General features: G+C 46.4%; 1 protein-coding gene across 12 annotated transcripts in view; it reads right to left on the reverse strand.

Moving 5' to 3' along the window:
- The window catches only part of BCAS3 (BCAS3 microtubule associated cell migration factor), a 631,049-nt gene that overhangs the window by 350,457 nt on the left and 257,852 nt on the right, over positions 1 to 22,740 (reverse strand). For all 12 annotated transcript variants that reach the window (XM_077311257.1, XM_077311251.1, XM_077311253.1 and 9 more), the window contains exon 16: positions 16,827 to 16,977. In XM_077311257.1, coding sequence (XP_077167372.1) covers positions 16,827 to 16,977 — 151 coding nt within the window. The remainder of the gene's footprint in view (positions 1 to 16,826; positions 16,978 to 22,740) is intronic.

The following is a 22,740-nucleotide window of genomic DNA, read 5'->3' on the forward strand; positions in this document are numbered from 1 at the left end:
CATGGCAGGGCAAGTAGCTTGGCTGGGGGGGGGGGGATGCCCATCCACATAACAGCCTTGTGGGGTAGATCAAGACAGAGCGTTTGTTTGCCTGGAGCAGCAGAAAAGAGCGAGATCGGCATGGTGGGACAAGAGGCAGAACTGAACTGAGAAACCAAGGGGGGGGGAATTATATAGAATCCTGGACAATGGATCTTCATGCCATTGGTCAGTTTCGGTTTAATTTCAATGAAAGAACACTTGCATGGTTTTATGGTTGGGGGGTCACCACAACATGAGGAACTGTATTAAAGGGTTGCGGCATTAGGAAGGTTGAGAACCACTGATATAAAGGATATGCCCTGCCATAAGCGCTCATGAGAAAGCCACAATGATAGTGAATGGACCATTTGTCTGGGAATATCTATGCCATTAGGGATGTAACAAGACAGAAACTAGAGCTGTAGGAAAGGCCTATGTAGTCTGACAGAGCCTCTTGTGGCGCAGAGTGGTAAGGCAGCAGACATGCAGTCTGAAGCTCTGCCCATGAGTTCAATCCCAGCAGCTGGCTCAAGGTTGACTCAGCCTTCCATCCTTCCGAGGTCGGTAAAATGAGTACCCAGCTTGCTGGGGGGTAAACGGTAATGACTGGGGAAGGCACTGGCAAACCACCCCGTATTGAGTCTGCCATGAAAACGCTAGAGGGCGTCACCCCAAGGGTCAGACATGACCCAGTGCTTGCATAGGGGATACCTTTACCTTATGTAGTCTCACAAGCAACAGAACTGCTGTTCTGTAAGCCGTATAGCTTGAATGATGATTTTTTGAGCCGACTGGAACCAGTCCCATCTGAATTGTCTAACTAAGACAAGAATTGCTTGCGCTCTATCGGGAAGCAAGAAACCTTTTCCTGCCACTGAATCCAACATAGCCCCTATAAATTGTACCCTTCGGGGTGGACTTAAACCGGATTTCTCCCAAGTCCAGCTTCTGGAATGTCTCCAAAGTGAGGGAACAATGCCACAATAATTGATATCTGGAATCTGCCACCAATAACCAGTCATCCAAATATGGAAATATATGGCAGCCTTGTAAACACAGAGGCAAAAGACTTCAAAAATACTTTGGGCTAAGCCATGGCAGAACAGTATACTGAAAAACATGCTTTCCACAAGAAAAATGCAGGAATTTTGCAGTGTTGGAGAGGGCTAGAAGTATGAAAGTAAGCATCCTTTAAACCAATAACAATAAACCGACAGTTGAACTTTAATAATCGCAGAACTGAAGGAATGGAAACCATGCAGAACTTGGAATCGTGAAGAAAAACATTCAAACTTCTGAGGTCCAGAATGGGCCTTCCCCTCCATCTTGTTTATCAGCTAGAAACATCTGTGAGGAAAAACCCGTCGCCTGCGACTCTGAAACTTCCACAGTTCCAACTTTTTCCACTAAAGCACTTGAATAAGATCTGATTCTTCTTTGTCAGCTACTACAACAGGCAACAAATATGAAGGAACCAATTGAAACTCTAATCTACCCTTTAAAGCAGGGGTAGTCAAACTGCGGCCCTCCAGATGTCCATGGACTCCAATTCCCATGAGCCTCTGCCAGCGTCAGCTGGCAGGGGCTCATGGGAATTGGAGTCCATGGACATCTGGAGGGCCGCAGTTTGACAACCCCTGGTCTGGATCCTCCATCACTGGAACAATCCTGAACGCAACTGGAAATGTTGAAGTACCACCTCGTTAGGAAGTCCCAGCCTCTCAGCCCTGTGATCACAGGGAGGGTTACTGGTCTCTTGTGATTCTGTGGTCGTGCAGCATCGTGCTGCACAACCACTGACTCGCAAGAGACCAGTAACCCTCCTGTGATCACAGGGCTGAGAGGCTGGGACTTCCTAACAATTTCAGGACAAAAAGCAACGTTCTTGACTTCTATACTATGGAAAGATGATTGGGACTATGTGGGCAGTCCCTCCCAGAAGACCAAAGGAGTGCCTGAATTGAATTTCCGGCAACTGGAGGTGAACTTTGCTGCCTTGTTCCGCTCTTTACCTCCCGCACACCAGCAACACCGGGGTAAATTATGCAAAAGAAAATGGGAATTTTGTAATTTCGCACTACCACAATGTATACGATATCATACGTTGATGGATGGGCTGTAATTTTTTTTTGGGGGGGGGGGAGGGGGGAATAGTGTCCACACTAACAAGATCAGATAAGAAAAGAAAAACTCACCTTTTCCCCCAACTAAACTACCTGCCCTGCAGATTGCAGACGGATGGGGAGGAGGGGCGGTGTAATGCCCTCCCCCCCTTACTTGAGAGGAAGAGGAGGCTAAATCATGTTTGAAAAGGACTGGACTGAAAATCAGCCTGCCACCAATGTTCATGTCTAGGACCATCGCTCCGTTTCCGAGCCGCTTCACACCACATCGCTTGGCGTTCATTAATACAGAAGGACAGTGTACCAAATTTGCAAGAGAGCCTGTCCTCAAATCGACAACACCAGATGGCTCTGCTGGGTGACAATAACAAAGCAATGTCAAGCCATGGCAACCATGGGGGCTGTCCAACGCCAGTGGCTTCCCGGGGTGAACAAAACAGATTACAGCCCTTTAAGTTCGTTTTTCTTTCGAGAATAGGTTTTTGCATTCAGTTCTCCAAACTCTTTACGTCAAAAAAAAAATTTTTTTTTTAATGAATATTTGAGGTGAAGATATCCAACGTTATTGGTGTCCATTTATTCCCCTTCCAAGAAATCCAGCTCTTGAGCCATCTGGGAAAGGTGACAGGAAAGGAAGCAGACACATAACAAAGCACATCCTTAATTAAACATTAGCGGCGATTAGCATAAACATTGCTGGACGCTGTATCATACGATGAGTAAAGCACAGAGAGGATGTGGGCGTTGCAGGATTGAGCAAAAGGAACACAAGCGCGAAGCAGAAGAGGCAGGTCTGCCTTTGTGATAGGCAGCTCAGGCATTCAGCGTAGGCCGTGGCTCTTCTGGTTCTACTCCCATCCATTGGTGCTAGGGTTAGGGGTTTCGGAGTGCCTCGGCCGCTTCGGCGATCGCGGAAGCCCGAGGCGGCCAGCGCCGCGGCGTGAAGGGGAGAGGCGGCGCAGCGCCGCCTCTCCCCTCCACGCCACGACGCTGGCCGCCTCGGGCTTCTGCGATCGCCGAAGCGGCCAGGGCTCACCGAAGCACCCAACCCTAAGGGTGCCTACTCCTCATGAATGCCTATATTGTACTCCAATTCACAGATTCCATACACTGACTTCGGTGATACGTTATCCCCAGATGCTAATATCGTACATATGCAGACCAGCCGACAAATCCAATCAAAATGGGCTAATAACACAAATATTAATTCACTGTGTTATGGGTAAAAATGAACCTCAATACGCTCCTTTCTGGCCCTCACCCAAAACCTTGTTGAGAAGCTAGTCATATCACCCCGGGAAACATCTTTGCCCTGCACTCCTCAATAAAGTACCTTGATGGTTGGGGAAGGAGCTCTCTCTGAGTTTCCCCAGCAAGCTACTGCTCCACACAGGCCATCTAGTTCCACCCCCTGCTCAATGATCTGTTCAGCCGCTGCTTGAAGACCGCCAGTGAGGGGGAGCTCCCCACCTCCTTAGGCAGCCCATTCCACGGCTGAACTAGACTCACGGAATCCTAGAGTGGGAAGGGACCATCTTTAAGCCCGCCCTTCAGCGCAGCGCAGCGCAGAATAAAGGAGTAAGGGCTCTGGGGGAGGAGTTAGGGCGGAACACGTCCGGGATAAAAACTCGGAGAGGGCCAATCAGGAGCCGCGAAGCGGGGGCGACAGAATGCCGTTTTGGGCTTCGGGAAAGGTGGCGGGACGGGAGCCGGCCTTCTCTCGGCCCCGGGAGTGGCCTCGCCGCGGTGAGGCCGCTCCCGGCGCCGAGAGAAGGCCGGCTCCTAGTGCCCATTTTATTCAGACATAAAATGGGCTTTATTTCTAGTCTACTCTATAAGTTTCCTGGAAAAGGGCTCCAACAGACACAGGGGCTTCCGAAGAGAATTCTCTCTTCCTAAAAACTAGGCGCACGGGTCCCTGGATTCAGGGGAAGGAAAGATTAAGCCCCCAGCCCTTTCCCCTCCATCCCCCGCCCTGGTTTAGCCAGTCTGTGAAATCTTTGGAGAGTTGTGGCTTGACCAAGTGGGGAAACACATAGGTCCTCTCCCTCCTACCACAGGTCCACTCCAAATGGAAAATCTCTTAAGAAAAAAAAAAACTTGCTGAGGCCTCCATTTGTAGAATTTCCAGCATCTAATTTCTTGGAGCCACTTGCAGGAATATGACTCAGATCTCCTGAATGTCAGAATGGCTATTGAAGCAACTAGGAGCCTGGAGATCTCTTGGACTTATGACTGATCTCCTGAACAACAGAGGTCAGTTCCTCAAGGGAGAAGAAAAGCAGCTTTAGAGGATGGACTCCCTGGCACGAAAGCACACTGAGGTCATCTGTTCCCCAAACCCTGTGGTCCCCAGGCTTCCATCCCCAAATCTCCAGGAATTTTTCAACACGGAGCTGGCAACCGTACCCCCACCCCACCCCTGGGAATGATGAGGCCAAGGGTAGTCAAACTGCGGCCCTCCAGATGTCCATGGACTACAAATCCCATGATCCCCTGCCAGTAAATGGTGGCAGGGGCTCATGGGAATTGTAGTCCATGGACATCTGGAGGGCCGCAGTTTGACTACCCCTGGATTAGGCAGTGGTCTTGGCCTTACAAAGACATCTTAAGGATCTTCTCCGTGAAGCGTTGGAAAATAAATATATGTTAAGGTCTGAACCAGGGACTACCTACGTATGTGCAGACAGGGCTCACGGAAGACCCTAGACCAGCAAACGCTGGCAGGGGCTCATGGGAATTGTAGTCCATGAACATCTGGAGGACCACAGGTTGACTACCCCTGCCCTAGACCAGTGGTTCTCAACCTTCTTAATGCCGCAATAGGCTAGCTTGCCCGCTCGTCATGGCAAGGAATGCACTGTAATGCCACAACCCTTTAATCCAGTTCCTCAAGTGGTGGGGACCCCCGACCATAAAATGATCCCAGTGTTCTTGCACAGAAATTAAACCAAAACTGACCCATGGCGTGAAGATCTATTGTTCATGATTGTATATAAATTGTATATCAGTTGGTGGGTGCCTTCAGGAGGAGCAGCGGCAGTGGCGACCCCTCCCCACAGCCAAGGTGCTGGCCCTGCCTCGACCCCTGTGAAAGAGTTGTTTGACCCCCAAATGGTCCCGACCTCAAGGTTGAGAACCACTGCCCTGGAGTATTCCTCCTCTCACAACAAGAGACAGAAGAAAGGCACTGGCATCCTGCTCTATGCCCATCCCCAGAGGTCTTGCCAGATGGGTACATCGTAGGGGTGGGGGCGGGGAGCTCATCTCCGCAAGGAACATCCCTGAGGACAACAACTGGGGCAGCAAAGAAGGACTTTGGGAAACGAGGACCTGTCCACAAACTCCACAGCTCAAAAATGCTGTTTTCAAGACGGGGCAGAAGTAGGGAACAAGCTCCTTCCCTATTCTGCTTTGCATCACTGCCCCTTAGAGCCCCAGCTCAGGCGAGGACACCCAGTGGAATCCATAAATCACAACAACGGTGAAAACAGTAACACTTCTGAAATATTTATCACCTGAGAAAATAATTCCCATAAATGTGCCAACTCCGCTTTGTGTGTTTGAAATGTAAGTGATTTAATTTAGACTCCCCACCCACCCACTCTTCTTTTAAGGTTTGCTTTTGATTCTCTTTTGTTGTTTCCTAGTCAGCCGGTGTAGTTCTTCTTGCTTTTTTTTTGGGGGGGGGGAGGGGGAGTCCTGGAAAGGATTACGGTCTCCAGAGTTCAAAGGAGTTCAAAAGGGATCAAGCGGATACCAATGATTTTAGGAACAAATCGTACAGGAGGTGGGAAGCGTTAACGCTGATAGCATCTCGGCTGAATCCTGCATCAAAATTGGGTTCTCTGCAAACTCTCACCATTCTGCACAAACAAACAAGACAGAGAAGAGTTCCTGGAGAGGAAACTCTTGCTGGATAAACTCTTCTGGGATGGGGCACAGGCTCAATTGGCCGGCCTTTGTGACCTTCATTTCCTAGGGCTGAACCCATGGACTGAGCAGCCAAGGTCATTAGGGACTTGCTGGCCTAAGTTTTTTGTTTTTAACACTTTAAAGCAGGAGTAGTCAAACTGCGGCCCTCCAGATGTCCGTGGACTACAATTCCCATGAGCCCCTGCCAGCATTCGCTGACAGGGGCTCATGGGAATTGTAGTCCACGGACGTCTGGAGGGCCGCAGTTTGACTACCCCTGTCTTAGACCTCTCTGCTTAAATCTGCACCCATCAATTGGTTCTAGTAGGGAAATTCTAACATGCCCTCCTCAATCCCAGGATAGGACTCTTACAGGAAATATTAGAGATGATTTATTCTGAATTTTAATTATATGACGTCTTAGAGAGTGTATTTTATGTATGAATGCAGGCAGGGGCTCATGGGAATTGTAGTCCATGGACATCTGGAGGGCCGCAGTTTGACTACTCCTGCTTTAAAGCCTCACCACTGTTCGCTGTTATTTTTCTCCCTCTCTTCCTTCAGGAAGATTTGAGTCCAGCAGCACCTTTAAAACCAACAAAGATTTATTCAAGGCGTGAGCTTAAGCGGGCAGGCCCTCTTCCTCCGACAATACAACAGGGATCATAAGAGGACAGATATAAGGAGAGAGTAAATTAGTAGCAAATTAGTAAACAGCATTATACGCAAGTCCAAATACTGGACTCAAATTTTGTTGTTCACCTTCAGACCAATATGGCTATCCACTTGAATCCACTTCAGGAACGATAATTGAGTCCAAGAGCTACTGGATTCGATTTTTGTTGTGCTGTTTCAGACCAACATGGCGAGCCTCTTGGATCTTCCTTTGGGAAGTTGAGGATGGCATATATGGCTCTCACCACAACAATTCTAGAGGAGATCAGCCCTGCCTGCTCCTTAGAAGGCCAGATCCTGAAGATGAAACTCAAATACTTTGGCCACCTCATGAGAAGGAAGGACTCCCTGGAGAAGAGCCTAATGCTGGGAGTGATCGAGAGCAAAAGAAGAAGGGGACGACAGAGAATGAGTGGCTGGATGGAGTCACTGAAGCAGTTGATGCAAACTTAAATGGACTCCGGGGAATGGTAGAGGACAGGAAGGCCTGGAGGATCATTGTCCATGGGGTCGCGATGGGTCGGACACGACTTCGCACCTAACAACAACAACAACAACAAAAGCAACAATTCTGTGCAGGAGGTCAGGGAGAGTGATGGAGCCAAGGTCACCCAGTGAGAAACCTGGAAGAGGGGGATTTGAATTTCACCGTTTTCCACTCCCCGTCTCACACTCTAACCCAGCCTTTCTCGACTTTTTTACCATTGAGAAACCTCTGAAAACATTCTCCGGGCTTTGAGAAACCCCAGACGTGGCACGATCGTGCAGAATACGGTTGGGAAGATTATCTGTGGACACGCCCACCTGTGGCCCAGCCCCTCCCCACCCCCTCCAGGCCCATCATTTCACTATTTCACGGAAGCAGGGGTCAAATAATCTCCCAATAAATATTCAACAAATTTTAAATATATATATATTACAAATAATTAACTCTCATCCATTCAGGAAACCCTTCTACTTCCATCAAGAAACCCCAGGGTTTCACGAAACCCTGGTTGAGAAAGCCTGCTCTACCAATCTATTTATTATTATTAATAATAAAAAATTAAAACAATAACAATCTAATAAGCAACAGAAGTGTTTCTGGAATCAGGAGTTGCCTATACAGAAACCGTGAAGGTGCCTAATATCAGAAGAAGTTCCTGACAGTCAGAGCGGTTTCTCAGTGGAACAGGCTTCCTCGGGAGGTGGTGGGTTCTCCATCTTTGGAGATTTTTAAACAGAGGCTGGAGAGCCATCTGACGGAGAGGCTGATTCTGTGAAGTCTCAAGGGGGGGGGCAGATAACAATGGGTGAATGATAGGGTTGTGAGTGTCCTGCATAGTGCAGGGGGTTGGACTGGATGACCCAAGAGGTCCCTTCCAACTCTATGATTCTAGGATTCTATTATACTAAATCAGAGTCTTGGTCTGTCAGGTTCAGTATGGCCTATTCCAGGGGTAGTCAAACTGTGGCCCTCCAGATGTCCATGGGAATTGTAGTCCATGGACATCTGGAGGGCCACAGTTTGACTACCCCTGGCCTATTCTGATGGGCTGCAGCTCTGACGGACTCTTTCACCATGTCTACTCTTTGAACCTTTAAACTAGAGATGCTGGGAACTGAACCCGGAAGCCTTGGCACATCCCGCAGATGCTCCACCACTGAGCCACAGCCCATCCCCAATACGGTATCTGGAACCGGGTGGGCAGCAGATTACAGACTGCTGTAAAAGTGAGAACATTCACATTCACATTAATCGGAGAGGTTTCCGGTTTCTGGAGGGCCTGGTTTCGGTCGGGGCAAGTGCTAGAGCCAGTGTTATGGGTCCCCTCTCTGGCTGGAGCGATTAAATCTTAGCTCTGAACATCTGCCCCCCCCCCCCCATGTTGCCTCTGAAAGTTTTCATGTTAAGAATGAGGTTTTCATCATCTGGAACTATTGTAATGTAATGGGGGGTTTAATGGGATTTTATGTGTTTTATTGTATTACTGAATGAATCTCTGATCCCCCCGCATCCCCTGTACTGCGGGGGTGAAGTGCAGTGCGTGCACACTGAAAGAGGTGCCATTTATCCAGCCAACATTCTCTGCTGATCTGTCTGTCCACAAGCGGAGTGGGCTGAACAGCTCAATTCCTACATCTCCTCGATCTTTTCTTGTGAGGGGAATCATGCTCAACGTGGCAAAATCATTTCACGTGCTGAGGGATACATACAATGGGTTGAAATTAATTCAAAAGAATTTTGGGCTAAACATCCGGAAGAAGTTCCTGACAGTTAGAGCGCTTCCTCAGTGGAACAGGCTTCTTCAGGAGGTGGTGAGTTCTCCTTCTTTGGAAGTTTTTAAGAAGAGGCTAAGCCATCTGACAGAAATGCTGATTTTATGAACTGAGGCAGATTGTGAGTGGGTGGGCAGGAAGGGATGTGTCAATGTTTGTCTCTTGTGGCCCTTCCTCGCATACCCAGGGAATTGCTGATCGCCACTGTGGGATGGTAGCTGAACTTCCTCCAGGCCAGGCTGGATTCTGGAGATTTTTGGTGGGGGGGGGGAATCACTTGGGCATAAAATAGGGGCCACTGTGGGTGGGCGGGCTGTTGTGATTTCCCGCATTATGAAGAGGGTTGGACTAGATGACCCCGGAGGTCCCTTCCAACTCTATGATTCTAACTACATGAACCCATGTGGGGAGGGACTGTTCATTCGAGCAGATTCACAGCCAAGCAGGGATTCAAACCCCAGTTTTCCTGCTCCCGTATCCCTGATTGATTATCCAAAAGCAACAGTGAAAAGGCTGATTTGACCTGTCGGAACAAGAGAATGCCTTCTGAGTAGGAAAACCAGCAAGAACAAAGGTGTCTGAGGAACAAGAAAGTCACGGGATGTTGCCCTGGAGTAGCCTTTTTATAATCCAGAATGGTTTGGGTAGGAGATTACATTTCAGGCTTTAAAGATGCCGAAGACGGAAGTCATCTTTTCCCCGGGCCGCCTTCCCCGCCCACCGCTGGCCACAGCAGAGGAGACCCTTGTAAAATCCAGCTGAATCCCAGTGCTCTCTTCCTGTTAGACTTCTTCCTCGTGACTAAGGCCCTGTTGCCAGCGTGGGGCAGCTGCTTCTGGAGAGCAAGAAAAAGGGGGGCGGGGGAGAGCTGTTCCCTTGTAGCACTGCTTAAAGGTGTTTCCCATGTAGGTGTAAATACATCTGTCTTTTGCCATTTGCGGTAATGCGCAGAGCATCCTACACTTCTCGAAGCCAGGCAGATGGTCCCTGTCCTCTCGCCCGAACGGGAGAAATAAAAGGGCAGATGTTAAAGATGCGGCACACACGCTTTGCCCCCTGGAGGCTTACGTTGAGGATGCTGTCTCAATTTGGCCATTTTAGGCCTCGACGAACTCTAGGGAACATCAGCATGCTGTTCGGCTTTTGCTCGACAAAGAAGGTCCCCCCCCCCCATTTTGCAAGGAAGGCCTGATCCCTGCTGAGCTGCCTCTCCTTGAGGCTCATGGCTCCAGCCTTACACCAGTTCATGTACCTTTTAGGATATGCCACAGACATGGAATTAATTTGGAATCTGAATTGGAATCCCCCCCCTCCCCGCTCCCTGTTTGCTGCTGTTTAGTGCAGCAGCTCTTTCTTAAGCATTAGATTTTATCTTGAATTTTTCTATTATAGCACAATGCAGCCTCAGGTTAGGGGTTTTAAAGTGCTATTGATTTCAACAGGATACTTAAGCCTTCCCATTAAAGGGTGTGTGCGTGTGAGAGAGAAGCAGGACTTGAAAATGCTTGAAATGGAGTGCAAGGTAGAATAGAAAGTTTTTTACAAATGTATACATATATTTTAAGCAGTGAGAAATTAATTTGCATAGTATAGGCTGTCGAGCCTTGATTTTATTTTATATGGATACTAGCTTGAAAAGGGTTCTCTCCCCTGGCCCCCGGCATGTAGCTTAAAGTGGCTTTGGGCCGCAGCTCGCAGCTGGATCAAGTGGGGTGGGCGGGGGCTGCTTAGTCGTTGTTAGTCGTTAGCTTGTTAGTCATTAGCAGGCCCTGCTTAGCAGTCCAGGAGACCCTCGTTAGCAGGACCAGCCTAGCAGGCAAGGAGGCCCTCATTAGCAGGACCTCCACCACGACCCTTTGCCCAGGGCCCTCTCCCCTTACCTGCTGCTGGCTCCAGGTACTGAGGCGTGTCTGAGAGCCAAGAGGCTAGAGTCCAGGGATGGAGGGTGGGAACTGCAGGGGCAGGGCCAATCAGGATGCAGTCAGCTTTGCTGGCTGCACCCTGATTGGCCCTATTCCAACTTGGACAACCAGACATGTTCCACCCCCCAGGCTGTTTCACAAATATATAGAGGAACCATGGATAAGGATAAAACTTATACACAAAAACACAGCATTTCAAAAGGAAGACAGCCTCAGGCATGTAGGCAGAAAGTTGGGGGGGGGGGCAATTTTCTTCTCAAGGGGAGCAGTTTAGCACAGTGGAGACCAGCCCATCTTGATTAACCTAACACAGCCTTTTTCAACTTTTTGGGTGATTTGGCATATACATAATCAACTCAGCCCAAATCTGGAAAAAGCCATGCAAAAAATTTCACACCCCTAGTGTGGACCATCTCCAACGAATGCCTGTCTTTCTTTGACCGGATCCCCCCAAAAGCCATCGTGCTACCAGGAAGCTGAGTCAGTTCAAATATAAGTAACAACCATTCCAGGATGAAAGACTTGTTGGGAACACTCTGTAAAATGTCTTCCAAAATGGAAGAAAGATGGGGCAGAAACATAATAACCAAACAAATCGTATCAGGCTGGTCTGAGAAAATTTAAGTCCCCCAGGCCTGGTCAGCAAACATTATAATGATAAGGTAAAGGTAAAGGTATCCCCTGTGCAAGCACCGAGTCAAGACTGTCCCTTGGGGTGACGCCCTCTAGCGTTTTCATGGCAGACTCAATACGGGGTGGTTTGCCAATGCCTTCCCCAGTCATTACCGTTTACCCCCCAGCAAGCTGGGTACTCATTTTACCGACCTCAGAAGGATGGAAGGCTGAGTCAACCTTGAGCCGGCTGCTGGAATCGAACTCCCAGCCTTATGGCAGAGCTTCAGACTGCATGTCTGCTGCCTTACCACCCTGCGCCCCAAGAGGCTCTATGTGACCAACGTATATTAACTAATACCAACTAGTAGAAAAATCTATAGGAAAAAGCAGTTGCAGAGGGGGGAAAGCCAACATGGTGTAGTGGTTAGTAATAGTAACCTTGAGCCGGACTGGAAACATTCACTGCACTACAGGGGTAATATACACTTTGAATGAATAAGGCTTGATTGTACTCTGCCTATCTGCTCTTGCACCTGCCCCTTACAAGGTTGGTTAAGGCAAAGCAGAATGTCAACTCTGTGAGCAATCTAGCCACTAACAACAATATGGTCCTTGATTTTCAGGTCTGCAAACAGGGCCATGTAGCACATGTTATGGACTCTGCGCTTCCAGGGCCCCGTGCAGTGCCTTCCCCCCCACACACAATGGATCAGAGCTGTAGCCTCTCTCCTTGTCCCTTTTCCCTCTTTAAGGATACTTGCACTGGGACCCCTTTCCACTGTGGGGAGCCCCTCTGTGCCCAGTCTGGTTGCTCCTGCTTTAATTGTACTCCTGCTCCTGCTTTAATTGTACTCTGCTACGGCCTCACAGATCCTTGAACCAATCTTGGCTACAAAGCCCCATCACCTCCATTCCTTTGAACTATGCTAGATCCAGCCCACTGGCTCCTTTGTTAATGTATCCACGAGGCTCTACTGGGCATCCGAAGCTCCACGTACCCACGGGCTCTCTACTCTCTTCTGAAGGCCAAAGAATGGTCATCATACTCCATCTCCTTTGGCTATTAAGACATTGCAATGAAATTTGGTACGTGTTCTGCTTGGTTGTGCATTTCACTGGAAGAACAGCTCAAAATCATCACAATTAAACATGGAATTTATGTTTATGAAATAATATCATTATTCATTTGAAATCTGAACACTGGCTGACCTCCCCCATACCCATTTTTAAAATGGGGAGAGAAGGAAAAAAAGTTCCAATTTTTTTCCCCCTTTGTAACACCTTCCAGAACACTGTGACTGATTCCACACGGGTGGAAAAGACCGGGCCGGCACCCGTATGGTAGCAGGGCTAATCCTCGCTGCCACACAACATTGGAGCCAGCCTGTCCCCGTTCCAGGCCTGGCCCGCTTTAGGGCCTCTGTTGCTCCATGGGAAGGGAATGCAGAAATGGGAAGGGAATGCCAAATGCGACATTTTTTTCTTTGCACAAAGGTGTAAAGGAACCCCCCCGACACCCCCACCCCACATGGTGGAACCTTTTCACCCTGGCTGTGTCTGTGAGGGCACAAAAAACCAGGGTGGACAGGGTCTGCTGCCAAAATTGGTCCCCCGTGGCGATTAATCAGCGCCGCATGCTGCTCCATCACAATGTGCTGGCGGCAGCTCAGAGTGGACGCCATCGTGCAGAATCATATAAACTTCTTGAGTTTATTATTATTCATGTGTGCAAGCTCAGTAGCTGTGGACACTTAACACAGGCCATATGTATGAGTTAAGCTTTAAAAGGCCTGTATATGAGTTATATACAAGCATGGGATGTGGTGAAGCTGGCCATAGCATTTACATTCACCTCAGAGAACTGGAATACAATCTCAAGAATAATAAGTTGCCATCAAGTTGCAATCAACTCATGCCCTGAAAACACGAATGTTCAGGGCCAGAAATGGCCAGAAATGGTCTGAGATGATTTGTCGTTCCTGTTCTCTGCAGAGTTGGTCTTCCATCTAGCCACGCCTGACCTCGCTTACCTTCCAAGCTGGTCAGCAGTATGTTGCCTGCTACACTTACAAGGATCTCAGTTTTCTTTCATTTTACAAGCCGGGTGGAATGAGCTCCCAGAAGAGCTGAGGGCCCTGCAGGAGCTTTCACAGTTCTGCAGGGTCTGTAAGATGGAGCTTTTCCCCCAGGTCTTTGGTAGAGGCCGGGGGGGGGGGGTGAAGACCAGAGAGCCCCTCCATATATCAACATATTCACATATTTATATATGTAGGCTCATCTGGGACAGGCACCCAATATCACCCTTGAGGCGCTGGGTGTGGGAAGGTTGGGGGGGGGGGAGGAGTTTTTATGCTGCTGCCTGGTTCTTAGTAATTGTGGGTTTAATTTGGGTTTTTTCGGTTTTATGATTGTGGGTTTTGTGCTCTATGATTGTAACCCGTTGCGAGATGGCTCCCCGATAGCGGCAAGAAACAATTAAAAAAATACAAATAAAAATGAAAACTAGATGTCCAAAAGTTGGATAAGACCAGGGCCCAAGTATCAATCTCACCCTAGACTGCTTTAATGGGCAGGTACCACTGTGCATGCGTCAATGTGCATGCATGATGCTAATTATCCTCTACTCACAAATGCGAATTTTCTACACCTCAAGTTGGCTTTCCAACATGGCTCTCAGGGCTGAGCAAGCATTTGAGGGTTCCCCTGTCTAGATTTGACCAAACAATGTCAAAAAAAAAACATTGACCAAACAATAGTAACAATGATCCTGCAGAGGCTTCAACCAACAACCCGATCTTAGCCCCACGCTTGCTGTCATGTGCAGCTCCAACCACAACACTGCATTAAATGCAGATGTTCACTGATTCGCATTGTCTGTCCCTGGCAAGATCAGGTGCTGTATGTCCGGCCGTCATGGAAGCACTATACAATACATGACTATTCTACACATTACAAAAGCAGCAGAGGCCATCACGAGCAATTCCTTCTTAATAATTGCACACTGGTTCTTAGAACATGTGAAACCAGGTTCATTGAGGTGTAGTCAACTGCTAATTAAAGCAAATTCCTCTGGCTGTAACAATAAACATTCTCTACACCAGTGGTCCCCAACCTTTTTATCACCGGGGACCACTCAACGCCGGGGACCACTCACCGGGGACCACTCAACGCCTTTTACTGAGGCCCGGTGGGGGGGGGGTAGTTTACTCCTCTACTCTCAACCACTGCCCTAACACTCTCTGATCACTATGGTAATGTTTAAACACCCCTTCAAAATAAGATACAGACACACCACAACAATGAAGTGTGTTGTAAAGGGCTGGGGGGGATGAAGTAAAGGGGGGGCAGAAGGCGTCCTTCGGGGCCCACCTCCAATTAGTCAAAGGACCACATGTGGTCCGCGGCCCACAGGTTGGGGATCGCTACTCTACACAGTTGATTGGTACAGTATTTTGGGAACTGAAGGATCATAGAAGATTGTTGTTAGTTTCAATACGTACAACGAGGCAGGACTCTGCCTATTCATTTTGACTCATGGTCCAGGCTTGGCAAATGTGGAACTGCTACACATAAAAGTTATGTTGCAAGGGCAAATTTGATTAGTCATGACTTAGCATCGAGATGACTCAACAGTGAGTAGGGAGCGTTCTCGGATGGGAACATCCTTGTGGCCTTCCCTTCAGCTCCCCTTGGAGCATGGGAAGTTGCTCAGAAGGCTGCAGTGGGAAAGGGGAATTACTGCCCCCACTCATGCACAGACTCAAGGATTTGAGGGAGTGTCCATTACCACTAATTCCCTCTTCCCTCCCAAGCCCCTGGTGCTGCATCCGATGCCATTCCTAAGCGTCCTCCCGTCCTCAGAGTGGTTCTTGGCACAGGGCCGCTGCATATCGTCCTGCAGCAGGAACACACAAGGCAGCAAATGTCTCTTCCACAAACTGCTCTGTTTTGTGGTCGGTTGGCTCCGTGCCCACATAACAACATATTGAACTTGAAAAGTGTTGAGACGGAAAACTAAAAGCGGGCCGACATAAATGGATACGGCAAACGCGCTACTCTTCTGTGGGCGAAGACAGACTCAACCGTTTCAGAAGGGCAAAAGAGGTTTGCTAGCACTCAAAACATGAGTGACTCCCCCCCCCGCAGCCCCCCGGGCTTGTCCTAGGACAAGCATTTTAGTACCACAATGCCCCCACTTGCTTTCATTGTACTTGCTTCGCTATCCTGATTCTGAGGTTGGAGGAACCAGCCCAGATCAAGCAAATCCGCTGTGACAAATGTGCCCCGATCTTTATCCTGAGTATGCTCTTAATTTAACACACCAAGCGGTGGTAAGCAGGGACGGGCGGAGAGAAGGGATGTAAAAAAAAATAAAATAAGATCCAATGGGGGGGGGGGGGGAAGAGGTTCTGAAACTCAGAACGCTCTCCCTCCCATGCATGCCACATCCTATTATACTCTTCAGAAACACATTTCAGATGGTTTCGCAGAACCCAGAACCCAGAAAATCTTCCGTTTTACTTACTAATTAGCTCTGATGTCAACGAAGAAAGAAAATCCCCTGAATAGTTCAGAGAAAATGAGCCATTGGAATTGTATTATTATTTTTTTTTGTGAAAGACCTCTTTAAAAATTCCAGACCAATATTTACATCTCCGCTTCACATGCCCTGCGGTTCTTTACACACTTGATTTTTGAACCAGTTGTCTCTCTTTGGTATGTACCAGAGAAATGTCAGGGATTAAACCGAGGCTTTCCTGCTAACGTGAAGCTGCGCTACAGGACATTGCGAGGAAAACTCAAAGTGCCCTATATACTCGCGTATAAGCCTAGTTTTTCAGCACCTTTTTCACACTGAAAAAACCCTCCTCGGCTTATATGCGGGTATATACGGTAATTGAAATAAAAGCCTGCTCCAGCCAACCAATCGTTGCTCTGGCAGCTTGTAGGACATCGAAGATTTGACTGAGGGACTCTGATCTTTTTTTTTTTCTTTTGCCTTCACTTCTTCCAAACTATTCTTTGGTTTCTGTGGGTGAAAAGTGGGGCACAAAAACCAGCAGCTAGTCATCCTCCCGACTTTTCTGTATTTGTTGGGGGAGGGAGGCTGGATAGGAGAGCCTGTATTAATGGAGCATTTCCCACCCTCGGCTTCTATGCGAGTCGATAAGTTTGCCCAGATTTTGTGGTAAAATTGGTTGGCTCGGCTTATATGCTGGTCGGCTTATATGCGAGTATATACGGTACATATTCATATATATTAAAAAGCATAATGGTTCAAGGAGGTTTCACTTACCCTGTCCGTTTGGTGATGGCTCCCAGAGTCATGGGTTGCTTGATTTGAGCTAGCGGCACCACCACCGTCAGGCTCGGAAGAGGGGAAAGGCGTGGGTTCCCAGGGTTGTTGTTGGTGAAATTGTTGTACGTGTCTTGACTGTTCAATTTACCTTGGAAAGAGGAAGAAAAAAGAAGCCGTTTTTAACACGGAGGGTTTTGCTCATTTTCTCACTCCTCTCCCACATCTGCATACTTCTTTCATTTGATAGCTAGCTTCGAGTCCAGCAGAAACTTATAGACCATGGTATCTAAGTCGGTGGTTCTTAAACTTCCTAATGCCACGACCCTTTAATACAATTCCTCATGTTGTGGTGACCCCCAACCATAAAATTGGGCAAGTGTTCTTGCACAGAAATTAAACTGAAACTGACCAATGGTGTGAAGATCCATTGTTCATGATATTATATAAATTGGGGTTTTTTTCCGGGGTTTCTCAGTTCAGCTCTGCCTCTTGTCCTGCCATGCCGATCTTGCTCTTTTCTGCTCCTCCAGACAGACGAATACTCTATCTTGATCTACCCCTCAAGGCTGTTGTGTGGATGGAGCCCCCCCCCTACCAGCCAAGCTGCTTGCCCTGCCGCAACCCCTGTGAAACGGTTGTTCGACCCGCAAAGAGGTCCCAATCTCCAGGTTTAGGACCACTGCTGTAAGTTTTTCCTGAACGTGTCTAGCTGTTCTTTTACAGACCAACGTGTCTGCATCTGAAACCGCACATGCACACACAGGCAGGGGAGGGGGAGGGATTTCACCAAATTATCATTGATAAAAAGAGGGAGAAGAGACGCGATACAAACAATTGGCACATGTGAGTCCCATCTTCACAAGCAGGTTCGGGGGGGGGGGGCTTACTACAATATCAAGGACAAATCCACACATGGGCTGTGGGTCTTCATTCAAAGGTGCTCCTCACATCGCTTTGGCTTGGGAAGACCTCGTGCCTGAAGGAGTTCCATTTGCACCCTGCAGTTCCCATACCTAAAGCAGCTTATTGCCTTTTCTTGTAATCTGGAACCCATTTCTGAAAGCTGATTCATGTCTTAGGGCAAAACTGATACTACCGGATGCGACAGTAGCAGTGTGTGCCTAGTGATTGGAAAGCCAAGAGTGGCCATGAATGGTAATTTCTGCCTAACAACATCACCTACACCAGGGGTAGTCAAACTGCGGCCCTCCAGATGTCCATGGACTACAATTCCCATGAGCCCCTGCCAGCATTTGCTGGCAGGGGCTCATGGGAATCGTAGTCCATGGACATCTGGAGGGCCGCAGTTTGACTACCCTTGACCTACACCATCAAAGGCTTATTCGCATGCTCATCTCCTAACACGGTATATGCCATTAAGTGCCAACAATGCCCCTCTGTTCTCTACATAGGGCAAATAGTCAAACCCTCCACCAAAGAATTAATGGACACATGTCTGACATAAAAAATCACAGAACTGAAAAGCCTATAGGGGAACACTTCAACCTACCAGGACATTCAATAAGGGACCTTAAAGTAGCTGTTTTACTTGCAAAGGAACTTCAAGAATAGACTAGAAAGAGAGATTGCAGAAAGGCAAGTTATTACAACACTCAAAACAATGGAATACCCAGGACTCAACACGGACCTTGGTCTCTTATCTCATTACGCTTGCTGACCTGATTCAACTCTTATATCCGCATTCCTTACAATCCCCTCTTATTTTTATTTTGTTTTGGACAATGTGACTATAATGTGATACAAGTAATATGTAATGTAATGTGGAATCTTACTCTCTGGTCTCAGGACAAGATAACATCTCAGCACAGTTTGTCACTTGTGGGGATGCTTCCATGCTTGGGTGGAGATAGACGGAGCAAGCAACTAGTCTCTTTTAATTATTTCTTTTCACAACTGGGAAAGTGTCTGCCATTAATTACTAACCTTGACATTTTTTATTTCTACAATGTTTTTGTGAACTACAACTGAATCCAGATTAGCTTTTTTTAGCAAAGATGATATTGCATAATTTGGATGTTGTGACACAGTTTACTAATTCGCTACTCGTTTACTTTTTCCTTATATCTATAGTCATATGGAAAAAGTAAACGAGTAGCGAATTAGTAAACTGTGTCACAACATCCAAATTATGCAATATCATCTTTTTTTTTTCCTTATATCTATAATCATATGAAGAGCCTCTTGTGGCGCAGAGTGGTAAGGCAGCCGTCTGAAAGCTTTGTCCATGAGGCTGGGAGTTCGATCCCAGTAGCCGGCTCAAGGTCGACTCAGCCTTCCATCCTTCCGAGGTTGGTAAAATGAGTACCCAGCTTGCTGGGGGGTAAATGGTAATGACTGGGGAAGGCACTGGCAAACCACCCCGTATTGAGTCTGCCATGAAAACGCTAGAGGGCGTCACCCCAAGGGTCAGACATGACTTGGTGCTTGCACAGGGGATACCTTTACCTTTACCTATAGTCATATGATCTTTGTCCCATTGTCTGAGGAAGAGTACATGCACTTGAAAGCTCAGACCTTGAATAAATCTTTGTTGGTCTTAAAGGTGTTGTGGTAATTTTAGATGTTCATCCAACATGGACTCTTCATCACAATGCAGGCATAACAGGAACTGCAACTATGGTTTGCTTACAAAACCAAGATTCAGTTTGCAGGAGATCATTCAATTTCTGGCGTCATCCATTCAATCATTCATCTCTAGTTTCACCACTTCCCCTGCAGAAACCCAGTGGAATCTGGCCCTAAGAGTAGCACAAGAAATAAGTCACAATCTCAGCATTCATGTAGCACACCGTATCCTAATTAAATCTGATCTAAATAAACCAACTTCAAAGCAGGTTTCAGAACCTGGTTTTACATACAATAAGTTCAATCCTGTAACTAATTGTATTGATTGATTGATTGCATTTCTCTACTGTCCTTCCCCAAGGATTCAGGGCGGTTTACAACAAATTCCTGTTCTTTCTTGCGGCTTTAGTGGTTTTAGTGATGGTTCTAACCCACTTTCAGATGATTCCACTATGATTGAAAGGGACGGATCCTGCCCCACTACTAACACTCCACTGAGCTAGAAGTTAGAAGCCCGCCTGCAGCCTAAAGGGATGTCCACCAATTTAATTGCTTTTTATAGATTTCTCGAAGAATGACTGGATCTATGCGAATTTCATTAAAATCTGATTTTGAGTGAAGCCTGAACAAAGCAATTCTGTAGCTTCTCTCAGCAGCAAACCATCTATTGGTTGCCCATTTGTTAGCGACTTCAGTTTAAGGCACTGGTAATCACATACGGTCTTGGCCCTTCTTATTTACAGGGCCATCTATCTCTCCATGCTCTGCCACGGCAACTCCATTCATGGCAGTTGAGATATCCGCTGGTGCCAACCCTCAAATGAATAAAATCAACAACTTCCCGTACACACTCTTTCTCTGTTGGGGCTCCCATCTTGTGGAATGAGCTGCCCAAAGAGGTCAGAAGGTTCACATTCTCCTGCTCTTCCACAAAGTATGCAAAACTAAAATATTCCAGATGACTTTTCTGTAAAGGTAATAAGGCTGCATAGTACAAAATGGTTTCACAGATTTGCAGGGATAAATTATTGGGACTTTACTGCTGTGTAAAGCATACTGTGAGTAGGATCTTATTATGTAATTTCTATACTGTTACGTTAATACTTATGCCATGATCCTGTTCTTTCTGGTGGTTTTAATCTTCTAATCTCTAAATGCACTAGATAGACATTTTATGCACAGCAGTAGCCACGTCGGGCTGCTGCTGGGCATTGCTCTGGGGCAGGATGGCCCGGCGCTTCCCGTGTACTCCCCGGCATAGTGCGGGCGCGCGCACGTGCAAAACGGCAGAGCCGGAAAGCCTGACACACTGCTTGGAGGCAGCAACAGCGAAGTGAGTGGGGAGGAATGGAGGGGATGGGGCCCCTACCACACAATGGCGGAGAGCGGCATGCCGCTCTCCCACCAAGGTGGGGGTGAGGGGACACCCCGGTCAGCTCCGCGACGGCGTAGGTTGAGGGAAGGGCCAGGCCAAAAGGCCCGGCTCTTCCGCTTATGCACATGACTGGCCTGACCCAGCCCCCACTGGCATCCGCCAAATTGGTTTTTAATGGGTTTTATTTATTTTGAGGAAAAGAACTAAGAATATAATATAACAAAGATATAAAAAGGGGGTTGTAAAACACAATTCATATAATTGTTCAAAGTTTGCCTTATATAACTTAGTATATTAAACAGAGAAGAAAAGATTCTCCCCGATATCCTTATCCTTGTATTTTTATAGTTGTTCTTGCTTCAATTATTATAAACAATCTATTTTACCATTATATTTTTCACTATATTAATATTTTCAATATTATATATCCTTTGTTACACATCTCATCATCAATCAAATATTAACTATAACTGATAATATGTCAAAATCCATCAAAATAAGAAATTCGGTTAGATATCTCAAATTAAGGAGGAAAATTAAATATCAAAGCTATTATTATTCAAATCCAATTCTTTATACATGTATGTTTAATTTTCATTCTCATTCTGCTTTAACAAAATATTGTTTGCTATATAATTGCATAATATTTTAAAATTTAAATTGCTTCTCATTCTATATTTATCTCTTCCAGTTTCCTAGTAAACTTTCCATTTCTCCTCAAACTTCAAACGTGAGCATTTATTTATTTATTATTTCAATTTGTATACCGCCGCATTTCCTAGGAACCCATGGCGGTTCACAGAATAAAACATTAATACAATAAAACCCCATAAATCCCCAATTTACAATAAAACAAGCAAGTGGTCAAAAACACAATCTATCCCATCCCACCTCATTCAGATGGAGGCCGAGTCTTCTTCCACTAGGAGGGAGTGGGTGCCGGTCTAATAGACTCTAGTAGACTTTAAGAGATCTATTTTTTTTAATATGACATTAGGTTTGCCATTACTGAATTATCAGCCAATTTATTATTCCATACTTCTAAGCGTAGACAGACATCAAATTTCCATTTTGCTTTATGAGTAACTCTAGACACTATAACAATGTATTAAAATATCTCTTATAAAACTTTTGGTAGTTTACTGGGTAATATATTCTTAATAATACATTTCTGGATTCCTTCAGGAATTTATAACTTTTAATATATTTTGGATTTTCCTCTGTATTTTCCAATTGGTTTTTTGTAGGTTCACCAAGTATGATAAAAGGTTCCATTTATTTCTTAACATTTCCAGCATTTTCCTTATATTTTTTAATCTATTTTCTCAATGTCCTTTGAGGGTAATATACAACCATCTGGATAGCTGTGAATTTTATTTCTTTTTCCATAATCATTCCTATTGGTGTATAGGTATTTGTTCATTAAAATTCTGCATACATTTAATCATGCATTTTTCATTTGTTCTTCTTCTGTTTCAAACTGAAGCAGTAACATATATCCACCATGGTAAGTGATCTTTTTATTTTGTAATTATCTTTTCAAAGTCAGCATTCTCTCTTAAGAGTTCCACCTTCATTATTATTTTCCTTGAGGCTTTGATAATATGCTAGATATCGAACACTGGTTCCTTCATCATTTTCTATCTTTTATAACTTGCCAAAATGTGAACTTGCCTGAGCATTCCCCTGAGCATTTAAGTCAGTCATTCTCAACCAGGGTTACTGGCAAACCCAGCATTATTCCAGAGCCCTGGAAGGATTATTGGCTGCGGTGGCCTTGTTGAATTCACACAGAATGGAAAAGGAATTGGAGGGAATGGCTAAATTTGGTGCACTTCCCCCACTGGCTCCTCCCATTTCCTCTTTCTCAAAATTTCTTCTCAGGGCAATGTTGGTGGATAATGGCTGGTGGAAGATTGCTGCTAACAAAGGGATTCAAATATTCTGCCT

Source organism: Paroedura picta, chromosome 15 (genome assembly GCF_049243985.1).
Source record: "Paroedura picta isolate Pp20150507F chromosome 15, Ppicta_v3.0, whole genome shotgun sequence".
NCBI classification, from domain to species: domain Eukaryota; kingdom Metazoa; phylum Chordata; class Lepidosauria; order Squamata; family Gekkonidae; genus Paroedura; species Paroedura picta.